Source organism: Egretta garzetta, unplaced genomic scaffold, assembly GCF_000687185.1.
Source record: "Egretta garzetta isolate BGI_Z169 unplaced genomic scaffold, ASM68718v1 scaffold53, whole genome shotgun sequence".
Taxonomy (NCBI): domain Eukaryota; kingdom Metazoa; phylum Chordata; class Aves; order Pelecaniformes; family Ardeidae; genus Egretta; species Egretta garzetta.
Genome location: NW_009259312.1, coordinates 1,429,540 through 1,451,345, shown reverse-complemented (window position 1 = coordinate 1,451,345; position 21,806 = coordinate 1,429,540). Strand labels below are relative to the sequence as shown.

Below are 21,806 nucleotides of genomic sequence, written 5' to 3'. Positions count from 1 at the left end.
AGCACTTCCAGCACAGGACAGCAACAGGGGCAGGTTTTACCAGCAGAAAAAGCCTCTTGCTGTAGACTTAATTCCCACATCACCACCAGCAGGGCAGGGAAAGCCATAAGCTACCAGAACAGAGCAGCCCTGGTTTTCCACAGGAGACATCTGCTTTCCAAAACAAGTTTTGACTTCCCAGCAAAAAGAGCATTGTACCAAGAGAGCAGGCCTCACCTCCCAGGGCAGGACAACCCCCTCCTTACCTCAACGAGCTGCCTCTCCTGGATCAGCCTCACCAGCCCCCACTGCAGCCAGACACGGGCCCGGTTTGGCACCACCTCAGAGCACTGAAGCCCCCAGTGCCCCAGGGACCGTGCTGGCAGCAGGCACAGACATGGCAGCCACAGCACAGCACTTTCCTCCTCCCCCAGCCATACTCTGCCAGCAAGAAAGAAACCCCTCCCCAGGGCAATTTAAGCCCGTGGGGCTGGGTGTGATACCACCCTGCCCAGGGGCAGCTCATCAGCCCATCAGCCCCATCCCATCCCTGCCTGGCCCACCTGCGCCCAGCCTGCCCTCCTTGCAGCTCAGGGTCCCCCAAAGCCGCCGCCGCCGAAACCAACCAAAACGGTCCTTTGGGAGCGTTTGACGGTAACCAGATTGCTTTATTTACAACTAAATCACAGCTGGGGGAAACAGGGAAAATATTTTCTTCCAGATCTGGCTGTGAATTTCTGGCAGAGCCCCTGTCTCCTCGAGGCACGGGCTCCTCAGGTGATCCCGCCAAGGTGCTGAGGGGCTCCTGCGATGGCGGCCACCGTGTGAAAAGCCAGACCAGCAACACGAGCATGGCATGGGCCCATCCTCCAGCACAAGCTGATGGGGTGCTGCGTGTGCCCCAGCCTCCTGAAATGCTTTTTTTTTGACCCATTTCCTCTTGCAGGAGAAGCTTGGAAGAAATTACATGTCCCCAGCTGTGCCAGGCCAACATCGTGGGAAGCTGTGGTACTGCAATGATGGCAGGACAAATATCCATAAAAAATGAGTGTTCAAGTTGACTGACGGTGTTTTGTAATATTTCAAAAGCGTTAGAAAGGGAAATATTGGGTCTTCATTACAAAAAAAACCAACAACAAAAAGCAAAATCTTGCTAAACTTTTATATTAACCAACATTTCTGCATTTAATACTTTCAAAAGTGCGCTCTGGTTTTCTCTAGGTTTCTTTAGTTTTACCTACTGTATTGCCACCTTCTGTGCTCATGCTGCACGGGCTCCCACAGCCAGACACCTGGCTCCATGCTGGCTGCATGCCCCAGTGCCGTAAAACCCCCTGGGTCATTTTTTATATTGAGTTCGTTAAATTCATTGTCCTGGCCAGGTCCCAGTTTGAGAAAGCAGAATCCGTCCAAATATTCCTCTCTTATTTCAACCACAATTGTCTTTTTCAATTTCTTTCTTGCAAATTGTTTTGTGCTTTTTTCCGCGCTTTTTTTTTTAGTTGCAAAACAGCTGTCACTTTTCACCCAGAGGATGGTTGTATTTTGATGTCACATTAATACCCCTATCCTACACGCTTATCAAAACCACTGGAAACCTACCTCAAGGCAAAGCAACCTGCTTACAGTTGAGGAAACAATTTTGCACCCTACTTCCGGGGATATTCAGAAGTTTTGCTCACAGGAGGAGCACAATGCAGAAGCAAAGACATCGCAATTTATTAAACTTGTTACCTATAAAATAGTTTACATACAAAATAAATTATGTGCTTCAACTGGACAGGTTTATAAAATGTTTTGATGGCTTAGTCTATTTAAAAGGTAATCTAAGCAAGCCATGACTGCACAGCCATTGCCACTAATCTAAAAGACATTAAAGTTTCCCTGGCCTCTTAGAAGCTATTATGTGAGTTAAAAACCTTATCGGGACACCACGCTTGGGAGAAAACATAGAAACATATTCCAGTTAATGGTTCAGACCCACCTTGTTTGCTCTGGAAACTGACCCCATACTGTAAATTCTACCTCTGCTGTACAGTGAATTACTTATAGTGTATGAATAATGGATACTATAAACAAGCATTACAAAATGAAAATTCAGTTAACAATATTATGGAGTTTCCATTCACAAATGTAGTTCATGAGTGATACAAATGTTATGGTTCTTATCGCCAGTGAAAAAAATTTGCATATCCCATCACAGAGTTCTTGCAAGGACCCATTCTGCATTTCTTATCTCAGGGCTTTTATGGCAAGAAATATTGCGGTAGGCCCAGTAATTTACATTTTTCCAATAAAATTCTAAATACATATGCAGCAGCTCTTTACTGACTGGCTTCATGTTATAAATTATAAGCTTGGAAGTAAATACATTAGGAAAGATATTGATTTCTAAATAGTCACCATGAGTGAGATTTTATCCTGCTGTTGAATTATTGCACCTCTTGTCTTTTATAGCTGTATCTTATTGCCCAGCTACTACACTTTGTGGCAAGTAAGTAAATAAATAACACCGCCTCACTTCTGACAGTTTGATTCATTCAGCTCCACATGGCAGAAATAGCAGGTACGAATCTGTGCAAGGGTTTTCTAGCAGCTCTGCTTGGAGAGACATTTTGGGATCTGCAGCTATCATAAGCACTGCTTTCAGCGTGTCACACCACCAAGCATTGACGGCTTTACTGTGGAAGCGGCAGATGAAGCCCAGTGCCTGTTGGAAAAGATTAGCAAAAAAAATACCAGTACTGCTCTGGGATGTCATTGAATGAACAGTCCTTGTTCATTCAACACGTCTGCTCCAGGGTTGTTCAGCGATTTTGTTGTTTTAATGGATAATCTCAGCCTTTACTACCTTAACACCATGATTACACATGGCATCTGGTTAGGAAACAGGAACAAGGCACTTGGTCTGTGTAAAAAATCAAGCAGAGAGCTCAAGTTGCAGTTACAGCTGGAGCACCCTCCATACTCCCATCACCCCAACCCTCCCCTACAACCCAAATGCCACCTCGTGCCCCAACTTGCGACTTGCAGCCACCCCGGCTCCCACACCCTTCCATTCACAGCTTGGCTGTGTTTCCCTTCCCAACTGCAATGCAGTTTGTAGGGCAAGGAAATGGATGTGGCATTGTCTTTGCTTCCATAGCACCCGATGTATAGACATAGACACAAGAAAGGCAAAGAGCCTCAGAGGGACACACCATGATGAGACCAACAGCAGTGTGGAGGAAGCTTCTTTCCTGATGAGGAAGGCCGTAGCACATCAGGCAGCTGGCTCGCAGGCAGGTGGAAGAAAAACACGTGAATCCAAGGAGATGTCCCAGATGCGCTGGGTCATTCTCTGCCAGGTCTGAGCTGGGCAGCTGAGGTATGCCTGAACTCAGTTATATTTGTCAATTCAATCTGTTTTCTGGGAGTCAACAAAACCCAAGCTGTTGTTCCAAATATTTATTAAAAAATAACTGCAAGTGAAAAAAAAATCAATAAGCAGTCCAATGGCAGATTTATTACAGTTTTAACAAGTAAAGGGAATGAATCTACTTTACAAACAAAAATAGCAATAGGGAAATATACTGAAGAGTTCTTAATCAAATTATAAAATGGAAACAGCATACACAATATATATTTATATATAAATCTATTGGTTACATTCTTCTTAAATAGGTTAAACAACATTCATTAGCAACATCCAAAAGTATTTGTGGCAAGAGATTCGTATTCTTTCACGGCAATACTGCCTCTCCGTAAGTTTATGTCCACTACAACAATTTTAGAGTTTGGGGCTAGAACAGGTATTTAACACCACCAGGTCAAATCCAGAGCAAGTGATTTAAAACCAGTTTATAGGAGATCTCAGTGTTATTTCTGAGACTTAAGGCCAGGTATGCCACGGGTGGAATTGGCAGAACATGGTTTAAGCAGTGGGATCTCCTTGAAAACTCAAATTTGGATTAAAGCTAGATTCCCACAGGGAAACTCTGACACTGCTCAGGATTCCAAGTTTAAGACACAATTCCCTTTTTCTGTAAACAAATATTAACAAAATAAACTCTCTGTACCCTGTTAACCATTTCCTAAAATAAAAATACGGAGCTGCTTGGGTAGTCTTAAAATAAGTCAGTATAAAAATCTATCTTATTCTAAGCACTGTCTCTGTATCAAAGTGCTAGCAGACTGCACAGTGTTTTCTGTTTGAAGCCACGTTCCCTGCTTTTCGTGTTTCATATTGCAAACCTCAGCTCCAGTAGGACTGAGCTCAGGACTCCAGCTGTGGTGGCTGAGTCATCCCAGCTCCGGGCTCCCTTTTGGGCAGCCCTCACTTGTACTGGGACACCCAAAGCACTTCTGGACGGGTCATGCTAGGGCAAGCTCTCTGTGCCATTAGATGGATGGTGCCCATCGCAGACCCATCCCCACCCTGCGGGGCGGTGGCAGGGTCTGCGCCTGCAGGGAGCGGCTCAGGACCCACCCCAGTTCAACAGGCACTTAGCCTGTCCCCTGCAAAGACCTGGGCAGGAGTCGGGCTCCAACCCTGCAGCAGAAGCCAAGCAGATCCCCCCGCCACTTTGCATAGTTTGGCTCAGCAGTGACTCTCTGCGTGTCCTTGGTAGATGCCCTATCGTGCTCCTGCTGCTCCCCTTCCTCCCAGGTGCCAGCAGAGACTCCCACAGCTTGCCTGTTCAGGACCTCTTTGGCTTACTTGGTTTGGTTCAAACGCTCGCTGGCTGTTACTTTGGAGCCTGAATAAGAAATAGTGCAAATACAAGCTTAAAGAAAAAAAAACAAAACACATTGCCTTCACTGAACATTCAGTTAAAAAGACAAGGATCTGTAAGATGAAACCCCAGATGTGGGGTATTTGAGACATTTGGCAAACCTGTACAAGATTCTTCAAGATTGTCTTAAGGGAGTATATTTGGCTTGGTGCTGAATGCTTAAAATTATTTGCTAACATGATTCTAACTAACACTGTTGTGGCTAATTGCAAACAACTTTGAAGACCAGGCACAGAACATGGGACATCTCCTTGGTGCGACGGGACAAACACTCCCTGCAGTTATGGATTCCTTGGTGCTTTTCTTATCCAAGTTTGACTCAAAATGATTTTGTTTGCACGGAATGGTGTGAATTCATCCAGACTGGTTTTGCTGGAAGGCAAACGGACCACATTATTTCTGAGGGTCAAGATACCTTTTTTTAGCCATGCTCAGGCAGATTAACAGGCCAAAACAGAACTAAGTTTGATTCCTATTATGGGAGGCTGGCTGCAGTGCATTTTAAAACAATAAGCATGTGAAGTGGCTGAGATGTTCAAGTTTGAAACTTCACAAAGCGCCAGGGTGCCCTATAAATGCAGAGACCCCCACTTGGCATTGCAGCGACCTTCCCCACGTGGCACCATGCATGCACACTGCAGTCCTCGGTGAAGCAATGCGCCGTGCAATGTTTCTTGGCCCACTCCATAAAGGGGCTTAATTGCTCTCAACTCCTCTTCCCCCCAAAAATCAGCAGAAGGGACAATTCAGCAACAAGTTGCTTTCAGCAAGCAATGCACAAATGGCTGGCTAACTTCACTAGGGATTAGGCACTTGGCCTGCTCAGGGTTTCTGTAAATCCTATGTACATCCACCTCTAGGCACCTATGTGCTATTGTGAAGTCTGGTTCTCAGGTCCAGCCCTGGGAACTAGTTCTGCTTTGGCTATGATCGAATAGGCAAGACTGCACTCTTTGCTCAGGAGCAGGGCTGACTGCTGTCCTCATTAGACTGGTGGGGCGCAGGCCCGCTCCCCTCCATTGCACAGCTCCTGCTGTTCCTCTCCGTACACCAGCATCAAGCCAGGTTTGCTAGCTTGAAGGTTGAGTTGCACCAGGGGAGTTTTACCTGTTGATTTTATGGGCCTGTTTCCAAGCAGGATCCACACATTTAAAACCATAAGGAGATGAATTCACAATGAAGCTAGGGAATAAAAGAAGAAGTCATATTTACAGACAGCTGCCATCACCCCCCACACACTCCATTAAAGAAACAAACAGCCTTATCTTTGCCCATGTGCTTGTTTCTAATGTGATACTGGCCTTCCCAGCACTTCAGGACATTGTTTCCAATGACAAAGATAACAGAGTTCAGGCTTTAACTGAGAACTGATGCGTGAATATGCTTAAGTAGCTTTCCTCTCCCAGCTCCATGAATTAATTACAGCTTTGTACATGAATAAAATGGAAAAAATTCTCCACTCTTCTTTTTAACCCCCATCAAATTCATATTATGTGGTGGGCAAAAGGACAGATGTTTGGAACAATCACTTCCTTCCCCTTCTCCCTTTGTCTGCACATATAAATATTACTGGAACTTAAAAGCCAGCATCTGCATTAAACAGATGGGACTCTGCTATGTTAATCTTTTTTATGATGTTCATGGAGCAGGGACTTCTGAAAGACATTTGGAACGAATGCCTGCCATGACAGGATACTGCCTAAATTAGAATCAGGCTCCAAGTATCTTCCCGCAATTGGATTATGTCATATGTTATACTCTTACTCATGGCCTGGGAAGGAGAGCGCAAGGGTACTTAATATCTGTAGATACTCAATTAAAAAGAGTGCATCAGACACTCACTAGGTCTGGCTTTTGCCTGCCTCACATCTAGCCCAAGCCCGCTTGTAAACCTGAAGAGAAAAGAAAAAGGAAAACGAGCGCACGTGCAGTGGCAGTCATCACACCCATACGTATGCCTGCTGCCTAATACTGTTACCGAACTGAAAATGTAAAACGTCACGCAATTTGCACTTTGTTTGCTATAGTTTGGGTTATGTTAATGCTAAGAAAATAGAATCCAGAGGGAGGGGAGAAAGGTTTGTTTGTAAAACATGGTGATTTTACTGGCTCTTGAAGGTTGCATTTCAAGCATAACTGCGTTTCTCCATGCTTCGCTTTTTGAGGGTATTGGCATGCTTGTGGCAAAAGCAACCAAACCAATTAATTAGGCACATGGTGAAAGATGGCATAGGAAAAAGAAAAAGAAGATAAAGATCAGTCATTTCCATTCTGAAAATCCTTACTCAAAGCCTTGGTGTCACAGCAATAAGCTAAGCATGAAAAGTAACAGACTCCTTCCTTGCATGAGGGGCCCAGCAACACCAGCTGTGACGTGCACACATAGGAAGGCTCTTATATATTATATGTACAACTGTAATCCAGAATAAATAGCACTGTTCTGACTCATAAGTGTATTTCAGCTTGGTTGTTGTTGTTTGTTACAGCCGGAGATGGCTTGCTTTTCATCCCCTCTGTCCCACCCTTGGACACATCGATGAACAACAACCTGGGAGTCCGGAGCGTCAGCAGTATCCTTTTGTACTCCTTCCGGAAATTCTGGTTAAGAAGCCCATAGATCACAGCATTGAGGCAGCTGTTAAAATAGGCCATAAAATAGCTCAGGACAAAAAGCCATTCTGGAATGTGTGGCTGCACTTTTGAAGGATTAATCGAAACAGCAAGGCCAATAAAGTTTAACGGTCCCCAGCACACAGCGAAAAGGACAAAAACCACAAACATAGTCAAGAAATTCCGGATGTCAGCTGCTCTAAGCTTCTGCTTGCAGTCTTGTCTCACCCGGTGTTTGACTTGAATCACCAAAATCCAGATCCTTAGGTAGCAAAATGTCACGATGGACAGTGGGACGATGAAGTGAACCACCACCACTGTGATGGTGTATGATGTACTCACTGTCTGGGCGAAGGTGCAGGAGTAAATCCGGGGGTCGTATTGCAAGGAGCCAACAAATAAGTTTGGCACAATTGCCACCACTGTGAGTATCCAGGTCAGGCAGAGATAGCAGCAGGTGTTCTTCAGGTTGAAGAGTTTATCATACCGAAGGCTGTGGCAGATGTAGCAGTAGCGGTTGATTGCAATCGCTGTGATGTTGAAAATGGACCCGATGACACTCAAGCCCATCAGGAACCCGCTTATCTGGCAGTGAACGTTTCCCATGGTCCATCCATTATGGAAAATGGCACTCAGGATCAGAGGGTATGGATAAACTGCAACTACAAGGTCTGCGACAGACAAACTGACGACAAAGATGTTGCCTACAAAAAAGGAGAAGAGATCATGGGAGGTTAGCATAGGTCTGGGCAGACAACTTGCAACTCAGAACTCATCTTTAGGCCTAACTCTTCTCATAGGCTTTACTCTACTCTCCATTTGGAATTCGAAATCCTAGAAAATAAGACTTTGCTCTACTAGTGACAGCAGTGGAGAGTAACTAGTCATGATTAACCTGCATACTCCTTAAGAAAATCCTAAACAGGAAGCGTTACCCTTAAGTCAGCTATAGCTGTGGGTCAGGTTCCTGCGTTCCTCTAAGTTGTGTAGAAGAGAAGGATTTTGGTCTCCTTGTTAATCAGCCAGCACGACTGTCGTCACCAGGCAGCCACCTAGCATTCGCTGTCCTGCAGAGAACTGCATTCCCTTAAATACTATATAGGATGCAGTACTTTCTATAACATCACATAGTGACACTTTACATAAGCTCTGTCCATCATGGGACAAAGAATTGGGGCAGGCGGGTTAAGTTTTCAGTGGTTTATTCATTGCACTGACAGAAGTTGCATGGAAGAAGTAATTTTTGGTCTTTTGCATGTGAACAGGTATATTTTCACCAGAATTTCTGCGGTGTTCATGCTAAGGAGCGTGTGTTCTTTCAGGAGCCATGGTGGAGCCAGCCTTTACGCACTTATCTTATTAGGTATGTTTTCCTGTTCCTTTAATATTAAAGTTGTCCGGTCCAATGTGGAAGGTCAATCACTCCCACACTGTCTGGGCCTGGGCAGGGAATATGATTAATAAGCTGCTGTCAGCCCACTCTGCAGAGTATATGCTGCAGGTTGGCCATTTACGCTCTAAAACTAAAAGAGTAGAGAGTCTGTGCAAATATGAAATAATTTAAGCCTTGCTGGATGGAAAATGGCCCATTGCGTGGGACAGCACCTGTCAGCTCCGCTCTGTGCAGCAGCCTCCAACAACCCGGGCAGCCGGTGACTTCCCAACAGCAGATGCTGCTCATTTTATGAGTCTGGTGGATTTTTAGGTAGGCAAAAAGCCTTTCAGTTCAGTTTACCAGTCAGAGTAGAGGAGTGCATTAAGAAAGGGACCCTGAGGTCTTTTGGGAACCGGTGTAACTACAGGATCAGCTATAACGTTGAAAAGGACGTCTGTCAAAATTCAGCTTTTTGATGAGTAGGCAAATTGTCAGTTCAGAAGGAGCTCACCAACGCAGTTAGAGGACAGCTCACTAGAAAAAGCAGATGTTTTTCCTAACTCTACTACCTTCAGGTATATCTGCAGTGGCAGGCAGGAAAATATTACTCAAGTACCAGTAGGGGCTATGTGTAACACATTTAAGGTGTTAACATCTGTGTGTTATAGGCAATATCCCAGCTCACTGATCACACCTGCACCTTCTCTTCAAACCCTCATACCCTGCTGTCTACCAGATTATATGAAAAAACCACTAAAAAGAGGTCTTTTTCTGTAGTATCCATGATGGGACTCTCTGAGATCTCAGGTCAGCTCAGTCACTGCCTTCAGTATTTGGAAAATACACCCAAGGGCTGGCAGAAATCACGGCCGCATTGCCATTGCGGTTGTCTCACTGCAATGTTTGTTCCAACAAAAACTATCAGGATAAGTCAACAGTTCATAGCAGACAGCAGAGTCCACTTCACGCTGACTGGAAAACAGTCCAGACTTGAGAACAGCCCACGGCAGCGTGGAGCTGAGACAACTGACACAAAGCATCATTTTAAAATAAACATTCGCAGAGGTCATGTGAAGCGCTGAAATCTTTTGAGAGAGAGATTTCACATGGACAGGTTTACCACAGCACACAACTTCTGTGGCTGCTGTGCCTCAGTGCTCCATTTTGCTAATTAATATCTTTCTTAGAGCTTTTTAAAATGCAGTCGCTGAACCTGGTCACCATATAATTAACTCTGTTTATGCCTGCTGTCAAGGGCAGAACCACCTGTGGTCAGGCTCGGTGCTTGCACAGGCACCCTAGAGAGGGAACGCTCTTCTACAGCAAAACTGTAATCCCTTCAATCAAAATCATGCCACTTCAACAAAAAGCAGAATGTGTCCCCAGCACCAGAGTTTCCTTTTGGAATCACACAGAATCATAGAATGGCAAGGGTTGGAAGGGACCTCGGGAGATCATCCAGCCCAACCCCCCGGCTAACGCAGGGTCACCCAGAGCATGTTGCACAGGACATCGTCCAGGCGGGCTTTGAATATCTCCAGAGAAGGAGACCCCACACCCCCCCTGGTCAGCCTGTGCCAGTGCTCTGTCACCCCCAAAGTAAAGAAGTTCTTCCGCATATTCAACTGAAACCTCTTATGTTTCAGTTAGGTTTTCCAAAACAATTTTCAAGACAGCAAAAGAGAGACAAGAGAGGTATCAGCAACCTAATCTGGGAGACTTCCAGAGGATGCTGTGGACAGACTCCACTGATGGGACCACAGCCCCCCCTCTTCCCTGGATCTGTCCCACTTGGATGTACATTTATATGCACAGGTGGTGGGAGAGCAAGCCTCTGCATTTGCTGGGGATGAGAGACAGCCACATTCACACCCAGGTCTGCATCAAGGCAGAACAAATCTAGATATTCCCTACTTCAGACAGCACATCAGTGAATTTAATCCAAAGCTTAGCAAAACTATAGCAAAAATTATCAGCCTCACATCACTGTCAGCTGCTGGGAGAAATGAGCAGTCCCTGTCAGTCTTTCTTCACTAACTTGAATAGTTGGGAGGAAGTAAAAATATAGGGGGAAAAAAATCTATAAGAAAATAATATTCACAGGATGGACTGAGTAGCTTGGATTCAACCCAAGAGCGCAGTACTGTGTGTATGATTTTGACACCACTTCATTGCATGTTGCTCCAGCAGGGAGAAAATGAGACAGTCTTATCAAGATGGGAATTAATAATCTCCTCCTTTACTTGGAGAGCAAACCTGCCATCCTCTGCACTGTGCTTTCAGCTCGCAGTCTTGGCTCTCCTATCAGCTAGAAGGGTTATCGCCCCGGCAGGGTGTCAGGTCCCTGAAAACAAGGTCAAAAAGGTTCACTCAGTACTATTTCTCAGAAACAAACCCATTTTCCATTTTATTTGGCAATGTGGTCAACTTCATCTTTTTCTTCTGGTGAGATGAACATGAAGGCCAGACTCATGGAATAGCCACTTGCCAGTCAGTCCTGAAAATCAGTGCATTTTTAACGCCTGAGTGCAGATAGAAGGGGGCACACTGCACGCCCCCAGAGCAGAACACACCCTTCTAAGCATGGGAACTGGCTGCTGGCTAATTATTAAAACACGTAACTTGAGTTAAACACTAGCTTGTTGAAAAACAACAGGCTGGTTTTGAAAACTGCTTTAGCCCCACAATCCCTGGTTTGCTATGAGACCACCATGTGCTGGGCTGTGCAGCCAAAGGCTCATGTCCTTGTCCTTGGTAGGATGGTTTTGGACCCTCGCTCCCAAAACCACAGCAGAATGGGAAGCCATCTAAAGTGCGGCTCTTAGGGAAGGTAAAGAGCAGTCTCCTGCCAGTGACCTTCACTGTATTTTTTTACATTTTTCCACTATAAAACAGAGGAGACCTGCCCATAAATAATACCAGCAGGACTTTATCTCAGATTTAAAATTATCTGCTTCTGTGACACTATTTTCAGACGTATATTTTTCTCTTTGTGGGCATGTGACTGTATTTCCTCATTAGCTTTCACATTTTCCATCCTGTTTTTAACTTCTACTTAGTATAAATTGGATTGTGTGCTGCTGTGCTCCATCCCCCAGTTACGGAGTCATACGTGAAGAAGCATGAATGGTGGAGAAGGGCAAGTCTCTCACAAGCCTACTGGTAATGCAGACTTGGCCACCTTTTCAGAGAAACTTTCAATCTTTTTACATCACAGAGGTCCAACACAAAGCTATAGATTATAGAGATATGATACACCGTTCACAGTGTAACCCACAAATTGTTTGGGAAAAAAAACCCCACAAGACAGCCTGAAGCCCAGCAGCAGGGCAGATTATAAGCATGTGCGAGTAATACAAAAGGAAATTTATTCCAGATCTGCCCTGGTACTCCTGCCTTTGAGCTCCCCTCCTCCTTCCCATACCCCTATACTCCTGTTTCTGCTCACTCCAACAGTCTGCTCCAGAAGTTCCCTGGCCCTGCCCTCTCATTTTACCTGGATTATCCAACAACACAGATTATCTGAGGATTTACTGTCAAGTCCTGGTGCTAGAAAATGTGGAAATACCACAGTGAGTTCTGCAAATCGACAAACCACATACGTAAAGGTCTCCAGTGGCAGCCTGCCCAAACAGCACCTGACTTTCATACAAAAGGACATCATTCTTCTACAGAGATTAACCAAGCATCGCTGTACAAATACAAGGGTTGTTGGCTCTGCCTGCCTCAGGAGGCTGTTGTAAATCCCTCAGTTGCAGAGATTTAGCCTCTCCCTGCTGTTCCCACACAGCAGTTGTGGGCTGCCCTTTAGGACGCACGGGTTGTGTTTTAGGTACCCAGAACCTAGAAGCTGTGTTGAAAGGGGAAAAGGAAAAAAAGGAGGTAAAATGTTTTTTTCTGAAAATCGGCTATTTTTATAAATCCCAGAACGTCCAAAGCAAGCACCCAAAAGCCTCTGTTATCCATGTAAAGCTCTCTTATGCTCACATTCCTTGCTGAAATATTACAGAACTATGTTTGCTTCAGGTTAACAAGATACTGATGCTCAGTGCAGCCTGAAGTTAACGCTGCTTTCTGTAACCCTAGTGCTGAAATCACAATGTCCTGAGCGACAGGAGTTGCACCAAAGCAAAGAGGCAGCTTGGTGGATCAACATCTGCTCACCTGGCAGAGCCCAGCTCCAACTGAGGAGGAGAGAGGGCTTTGCTGCCCTGGTTGCCCCTGCCTGCCAGTCACCTTGCAGGCATCTGACTTGCTCTCGAATAGCTGGTGCCCAGCACAGCATTTTGGGGCAAACAAACCCTCGTACAACAGTCCCAGGCCCAGCAGGTAAGAAGCTGGCCCACGGGCATGAGGGACATGGGTGCCATGAGGGCTCACTGCGTGATCAGTGACCCCGCTGTCCCAACCTCTTCCCAGCAGTGAGATCCAATCCCAGCACCTGCCTGGCTGCAGCCAGAATAACTGCCAGTCATAGAACAGCAGGTATAAAAACCTGTCTTGAGAAAAATGTGCGAAGATACACAATGACACAATGCCAAAAGTTTACTGGGGTGACTGGTGTGTTTGTGGTGACACCTTACTTATTTGTGATATAATAAAAAGCATCTTAAAATTTATGTTTGTCCTTTCAGGTTTTATGAAAAACTCAGACTCATGTCTACAAGGAGATAAACGGGAATTAAGACTCACATCAACCTCAGAGAGTTATATATATTAAGGCTCAGTAAAAAATTTAACAGGCCATGACTGTAAAGCAAGCCTCTGATGACCGCTTACCATAACCTAATGCTCTTACCTTCCAAAGCTTATGCTCACTGCAAAACAGAAACAAAATGTACTGTTTGCCCCAAGCAAAAAGATAAAGTCATAAAAGCTTTATTCAGCATGCAACAAGACTCTTTATTAGCTTTGATAGCCTCCTTTTCTTGTTTGTTTTTACCGGCTACTCGCTGTGCATTTGTTTGTACTTCACTAAGCTCCAGTCTGCAGACATGAAGTGCGCGCCCGGTTCCGCAAACTAAGTGGCAGTTCATAGAAAATGCTTTCAGGTCAATTTTGTTCTTCCTATAATATAAATACACCACTGAGTGCGTGCAACCATATTGATCACATAGCGCTGCAGTTTAGACAGAGAGTAATGCTGGGGTGTTGGGGGATCCTGATCCCGCAGCCCTCGCTCTGGCAAGCATTTCTTAAATCAGAAACCCCAGAGGATCACGCCAGGGAAGACAGCGTTTGCCCCATCAAAGAGTGTTACGAACCATCCTTCCATAGGGGACTACGACCTGTGTCACTGCTCCGTCCACACTCCTGGCTTCCAGAGCACTGTGAACACTGCACACGCAGCAACAAAACGGCACAGGAGAAATCCCAGACGTAATTATTGTCTCTTTTCAGCATCCTGATAAGCACCGAAGCATCCGACGTGCCCGTACAACAGCCCGGCGTGTACTTACCCATTTCAACAACTGAAAACATCTGACAGGGAAGCACAAGTGAAAATCAGAGAAACTCTCCCTGAGATCCAGGCAACAGGGGGAAAAGAAAAAAAAATCTTGTTCAATTCATTAATCCACAGATTTTAATTGAGGATTTTATTTGTGTATTTAGGGAGTCTGCTCAAAGAGAGGAATAAACAAAACAAAGGAAAAAGCATTCGATCAATTATCTGTTGTCATTACTCCATCAGGATTCAGCAGGGGATAAAGCGTGGTTTCCGGCTGTTAAACAGACAACGCGGTTGGGCTGCCAGCTGCTCTCAAATTCTGACTGTGCTGCATAAAACGATACAGAGGGTAACAAGCAGACAGGACAGGAAGCATTCCCAGCCCACAGCATCCTTAGGACATAAGGTTAGAGAAGACAGAAATATCCAATGTAAGGACACCATGAAGGTCCTAGGCAAAAGCGTAAAACTCCAGAATAATTTAACTTTTTCCTGGCAAAAGTCCTTTGAGATCCCTCAGCACAATCGTGAAGCAGTATGCTCTGGGCTACCCGTCATTACTGGATTTACTGGCAGCGTTCCCTACGGGAAAACGGCGGGTGCTTAGTGCTGCTGCCTGCCCCATGCCAGCCCCGCATCCGTGCTGGAGCAAGGCCCGGGCAGAGCGGGAGGCAGCCTGCAAAGCGCACGCTCAGCCTCCTCCTGCCCCCTTCCAGGACCAGACGTTTTGGCATCACTTTGGCATCAGGACCGCAAGCTTCATTAGCCATCTCATCAGTGTATCGCCACGGTTGCATGAAAACTGCCTTTCCCTCTGGACCTGTGCAGAAGATTTTCTTCCAGGAGGAGGAGAAAACCCTCACAGCATTTACTGAAGTAGAAAGGAGCAGCTCCCAAGCACTTCAATTACATTTATTTTATTATGTGCCATGTATTATTTTGGCTGATGGTTCAAGAAAGGAATTGCTTACACTGCCAGGTGGAGGACTGGATTACTGGATTTTAGATTTACTTTTAGGTCATGACCTTTTAATTGTATGGCTGTCAAAACCATATTTGAGCCATGCCTTCAGCTGCTCTAATTGAATGCAGCGAAGGGCGACCATTTGCAGTGTTTACACCCCAGAGATTCTTAACTTTCATTTGGCTAAGGCCAGCCAGATTCAAAGTGGTATCTGAGCCCAGAAGTCTGTGGAAATGGGCTGGAAATTAAAAGACCAGCCCTGCTTGCATGATTTCATATCTTTCCTTATATCACTTACCATTACTTTGGAAACAATGTACAGGAGGTGATTTTTCCCTTGGTGGGACGCAGATGGTAGCTGGGCTCTAGACTGAATAAAACTGAGTTTAATTACCTCCTCCTCTTTAAAAAGGGGTCGGCCCTCTTTGGTACCAGTGCTTGTGACTTCCCCATTTTCAGAGGTTCAGATATTTTAAAGCCAAAAAGAAGTTTTTAGACCATCCCAGAGAAACACTGTTTGGAAAGCTTCCCCCTGTTACTCCACATTAATCCTAACACACCCTGCTCAGCTTCGGCACACCTTCCCAAAAACATGATCTGAAGATATTATAAAGAAAGGGGAAACTATGTAAAGTTGACGTTTTACCTCTTTCCAATGATTTTCAACTTTTTAAATATACCATTGTCTGTTCATTTATGTGCCTTTTGATGACTTCTTCCAGTGGTTTCCTGGAAGTTCTGACCCTTCACATGTGGGAAAACCATGATGCTGCAATTCTTCTGGATTTCTAAACTTAGCTCTTGTTAGTGTGATGTTTTTTCCTGGATGCAATTATGGCAGCTGGATCTGCTGCTAATGCAGGAGGAATAAGTGGTGGTCTTGATCTGGCTCTTAATACACGTACAAAGAAGTGCTAAAAAGTGCCCTTCCGGTTATGTGCCCCAGGCTCCTGTCCTTTAGCTGTTACACCCATCCAACTCCCAGCCTGCAGCGAGGCTATGGGATAGCAAGCCAATCAACTGCAAAACTCAGTTCCTCCCTGTATCACTTCTAAGCGCTTGGGGTAAAGATGGGCTCGGAAACACCACCTGCCTTCGCAGCACTGCCAGCAAGGAGATGGAGAGCGAGTGTTGGTGCAGGGGGGCCCTGGGGCCACCCTCCAATTCGCACTGGGCAAGAGCAAGCCTCAGCATGGCTGATGGCTACCTATTCCCTACGGCAGCTTCTCACGGAAGATGGCAGGTCTTTGGGAAGAGTCTAAAGAAAACCTCTCACAGCCACAGGAGAGCGAGTCCAGGTACCCAAACCCTCACTTGACGCCCTGGCTACAAGTGCTGCCCTCTGAATTCCAGCTGTTCACCCTCCTTTTCTGCCTGAAACCCCTGCTGAGTGGTACGATGCGACGTTAAGCAGCTGCCCACTTCCCACCCAGGCTGTGCAGGGAGGGTAGCCTGACGCCCTTATGCCTACCCTCATGCACTGGCCACACGAGCCCGGAGATGAGCTCTACCAGCCCACGTTAACTCCAAGCCCATTATTTATGAACTGGTTTGTGAAGTGCTCCGCAACAGGAAAGGCCCTGTATAAACATAAGTGTGCATTACGGCCAGCACCCATCCTCTCCCGGTCCCGACAGCTGTCACCATTTGCCATCTGTTACTATTCTGAAATAAAATCTGTGAACTGAGGCTTAATAGACTCAATGATGCTCTTTTGCTATTGGTGCTGGTCAAAGTGTGTTTCTGGCCCGGAAAGGAGCTATGTGCAAGCAACCGATTCCCAGGCAGCTGCCAGGCAGAGCATATAGTTGGATCTGAAAACACAGCTGATTTTAGTGATAAAAATCATGTCTGACTGCCCTGGTGAGCCCTGCCGAACCAACACAGCTGAGCCCAGGAGCTGGCTTCCGCCCCTCCTCGCCCTTCACCAGCATGGTTTGTTGGCTAACGCTTGGCGACAGCACCAGCACCTCCGCTGTGAGGAGCAGAAGTCGCCCTGCCACAGCCAGCAGCTTCTCTTGGCCTCCCAGCCCTGCAATCCCAGGGATGAGTCTCTCCCTCTCTCCAGTCCCAGCTCTTTCTGGTTAGTTGGTGGGAGGCAATATTTTTTTTCCTTGGAACTCTTTTGAATTGTTGCATTGGGTCAGGCTGAGGTGGACTTACTCTTCCTCATAGCAGCCCCCATGGTGCTGTGCTTCCTATTGGTGTGTAGAAAGGCGCTGGTAACATAGCAGTGTTTTGGCTACTGCCGAGCAGTGCTTCACAGCATCCAGGCTGTCTCTCCAACATTCCACCACCACCACCAGTGGGCTGGGATGGGGCAAGATCTTGGGAGGGGACATAGCCAAGACACCTGACCCAGACTGACCAAAGGGGTATTAACGGGTTGCCCAGAGAGGTGGTGGAGGCCCCATCCCTGGAAACATTCAAGGACAGGTTGGACGGGGCTCTGAGCAACCTGATCTGGTTAAAGGTGTCCCTGGTCACTGCAGGGGGGTTGGACTAGATGACCTCTAGGGGTCCCTTCCAACCCAAAACATTCTATGATTCCATACCATATGACATCAGCTCAGATATAAAAGCTAGGGTAAAGGAGGAGGGAGGGAGGGCATTTGTTTTTTATGGCATTTTGTCTTCCGGAACAACCGCTATGTGTACTAAAGCCCTGCTTCCTGGGAAGTGGTTGGGCATTGCCTGCTGATGGGAAGTAGAGAATAAAATCTTATTTTCCTTTTGCTACCACACGCAGCTTTTCCTTTTATTGAACTGCCTTTATCTTGATCCATGAGGTTTTTTTTCTTTTCCATCTCATTTTCTCTCCCCTGTCCTGCTGAGGAGAGGAGTGCTTGGTGGGCACCTGGCATCCAGCCAAGGCCAACCCATCACAACTGTATATGGAAATGATGAAGTTATTAAAAAAAAAAAAAAAATCACCACACAAAAATGTTTCTATTGGTGAAGGACATTTAGCCTTTAACTCATTCTGGACCAAATCTTGTCCAAGTCAGCTACAGGCAACACATTTTCAGACCATGGCTTGTCTGTTGGTTAAGCCTTAGGACAGACCAAAGAAGTTGTGTGAGGTGAGAAGTGTCCAAGGCAGAGAGGTGGAGACTCAAAGCAGCCAGTTTTCTTATGAAGACTTCAAGGTGGTTTTTATAGTGCTTGTTTGTGCACACACACAGGTTCACTTTTGGGCTGCATTAGATGCTGTAATACCAAATTCAGTTGGCCTGCATTGCATACCAAATTCGGTTTCCGTTTTCAAGATATACCCTAATCTCCTTTTTAAAGATTCAGACTTGAAACAAAGTAGTGTTGTACAGCACCCAACTTCAGGAGAGAGCAAGCTGAACTTAGGCCATAGAGAAAAAGCTCAGTCTGGCTGCAGACCAGCGCAACACAAAATGCTGCCCCGACTCCAGCCTCGCTTCCTAATGGAGACTCATGACAGACCTCCAAGACGTTCTGATCCTGGCACCAGCCTCACCTTAGCACTCTGTCCAACGAGAACCAGAGACTAACATAAAAATGAGTGAGTCACCATATAAAGGTAGAGGTCATTTTTAGACAAAAAAGTAATCAACGCATGAAATAACTAAGCCTAGATCAATAATTAGAGGAATACTAATAGAAGACCTTGAGTTAACAGAATGGAGTTCTGCTGGGTACACACGCTACGACAGAGCAGCTGTGCTCTGAGCGTCCTCAGCTTGCGGACGCTGGGATGGGATCATGTGCCCAGAGGAAGCTTATCTGCTTTTCCCAGTCTGGGTTGGTCCAAGTTGGGCTGTTTCCCTTTCCAGCAAATCTTGCCTCCTCAGGAACTTCATGAATTCCTGTTCTCCACTGCCAAGACAGATTAGTCCATGCCATACAGACCATTTAGCTGAAATTCTTTTCTCATCTGCTTTGGAAAGGATAAATAAACACCATTCCTTGAACCAGAATCTGATCTCACATAGGTAGGGAAAATCTGAAACAAACCCAGTGCAAGTGGGCTTGTCAATCTGCCACCTCAGCAAGCTGTCTTGAAAAGCATTCAGTTAAAGTTCTACCTGCCTGCACTTGTCTTACAGTATTACAGGGCAAATCTTAGATTTATTAATTAAGAAAAACAGGTGTCAAAGCCCAAAGAACGGGGAATGCAGGGATGCAGGGAAGAGAGCCACCACACAGAGACGCTGCAGGGTGCAGAACTTGCAGGGGGAAAACAGACTTGCTCAACAGGCACATGAAGATTGCAGTCTGCCATAACAGAGCTGCATTTAATTTGCCTTAGCTGGTAAATCTGTCCTCACTGTAGTTACACAGCCGCCTCTTCCTCCTCTTGCTATAAACAACGCATTGAGTAAACACACTGAAAACGCAGGAGATGGAGGGAAAGCAGGCCTGTTTCTCTCCATCTTTACTCTCCCCTCAGTGCTCTTAGATGTTCTCCAGACTCAACATGCTTGGGGTTTTCTGTCTGCACCCTGACACCCCAGGATCTGCTCAGTCAAAGGCTGGATAACTTTCTAAACCAAAGCTGGCCTTATAAAGTCCCTCCCTGATTTGGACTTGGGGTGAGGAATTCACTGGCCAAGCAAAGACCTTGCTGACCATGACACGTGGGCAGGGGCCAGCACACCCTGGTGTCGATGGAGGTGTGCTGAGCACATACCAGATTTCTCATAAATGGCCTTTTCACCAATCACTGTAACAAACCTGCTCCTTTCTGCTCACCTTTTCAGCACTGAAAACAGAGGGTCTGCTAGCTAAGTACCAAATTGGACAGAGGTTACCTAAATGAAGGCTCGGGTACTACTGCAGTAGCAGGGTGACAATCGGGGTAGGATATTTATTCTGCTTCTGCACAGAAGTTGCCACGATCCCATGTATCTCCAAGGTGATGGCCTTGTTGTAAGCTACAGCATGGTCCTGCTATGCCTTACAGTGCTGCACTGCAATTGGTTGGCTTTTCTTCTGGTGGCCTTAATATATTTTTTTCAAACATTTGGTGGCCAACTTTATAAAGCCAAGTTATACACAAAAAAAAATGGGGTAGATTTAGTCCACAGAATTCCTTCCAGCCCACATTTTTTTCTCACACTGGACCTGGCAATGAACCAGGTACTGCCCCAGTATGGAGATACAGTGAGGATGAGGCTGGAGAAGTGGTACCATGAGGGACAGGAAAGCAGTGTATCTGGGGGGAGCTACTTACATTCCGGTGCATGGTCAGCCCTCCAAACCCAACATACAGCCCCACAGCAAGGAAAAAAGTTGAGCTACCTGAATTACTGTTCATCCAGCCTTCACAATCTGCTAGAAAGAGGAGTGATATTCCTCACATTACAAACGGGGAAAGAAAGAGACCCAAGGTTTGATGGCTTCATCATGACTACATGAACTCTGAGAGAAGTAGCGCATGTAAGCAGGAGACTAGAAAGAAAAAGAAAATCTATTCTGAACCTCCTGGTTCATTCACAACTATTTACTAATCCCATTGGAAATGGAGACTTACTTTCACCTGGGAACACTTCAGGGATTCTGATACAATTGCATCCGCAAAAGTCCAAAGCAAACAGTTAAAGTTGATTCAATAAGAATAATAATGATACTGGAAAAAATAACCTCAAAAAATATAATGCATGCCCTAAAGGACCTTTTCAATTTTCCCAGAAATGAGTCCAAATAACAGTGGTTCCCAGAACATTGGCAAAAGCTTCACTTCAAATATTCCACAGGACTCGTGTCAAGGCTGGCTACAGGATGGGCAACAAGAAACTGTCGATGATATGAGAAACTCTGACTAGGGAGCCCCAAATGTATTGCTGGAAGACATCTGCTTCTGTTTCTTTCCTAATGACTTATGAAACTTAATTATCTTTGAGGTGCATGTGGGGATATTAAAAGGAAAAAGACATTTTTGCAGTCAAGTCCACAGTAAACACGTTCAGACACAAGCCCCTGTGAACAAATGGTTCAAATGGGTGTGCCCTAACACTGATCTCAATAGGGAGTCTAATGGTGGTTAATGTCAAACTGGCTTGAAGTAGAATAAGATTTCATGGGACTATGACACCTAAATTACTGGAGGAACCCCTTGAAGTAAGTAGCCAGTAAAAGGGAGATCTTGCATTTGTGGAGCATAACTGACGGGGCTGGCAGACATCTCTGCCATCCACAGCTTCCAGCACAAGAGCATTGATGGATTCTGCTCTTACACAAACACTTTGCCCTCAGCAAAAAATACCAGACAGAATAAAAGATGCTGAAAAAAGGCCATCCATGTGAGCCAAAGAAACTCTGAGGTACTTAGCTCAGTTGCCTAATCCTGAAATAGCCGAGCCCTACTTTCTCATCTGCAATGATAAGGGCAGGTCTACTTTTAGAGTTGTATAATCACCATCAAGTGATGGTGCTTTTAGTGTCCCATTACACTCCCCCCCCCTTTCCCTTTTTATTTCTGTTGAACTTTTCTCAGCAAGAAATAAATCACAGAGATGTCTTCTCTCTGAAACTACTTAACATCCGTACCAGGATACTTCAAAGTGGTAATGCATAACTTGAGCCTTATGACTCCCATTAGAGCCGGGGAGGCTTAGAGAGGGCTGTGGGCAACCCTTTAAATGCTAACCCCGAGTGGACCTTTTAAGCCAGATGGTGGTT

General features: G+C 45.6%; 1 protein-coding gene across 1 annotated transcript in view; it reads right to left on the bottom strand.

Annotated features, from left to right (window-relative positions):
• Window positions 1-7,199: 7,199 nt before the first annotated feature.
• GPR50 (G protein-coupled receptor 50) overlaps window positions 7,200-21,806 on the bottom strand; it is a 68,712-nt gene continuing 54,105 nt past the window's right edge. The window contains exon 2 of the mRNA XM_009636359.2: window positions 7,200-8,068. Coding sequence (XP_009634654.1) covers window positions 7,200-8,068 — 869 coding nt within the window. The remainder of the gene's footprint in view (window positions 8,069-21,806) is intronic.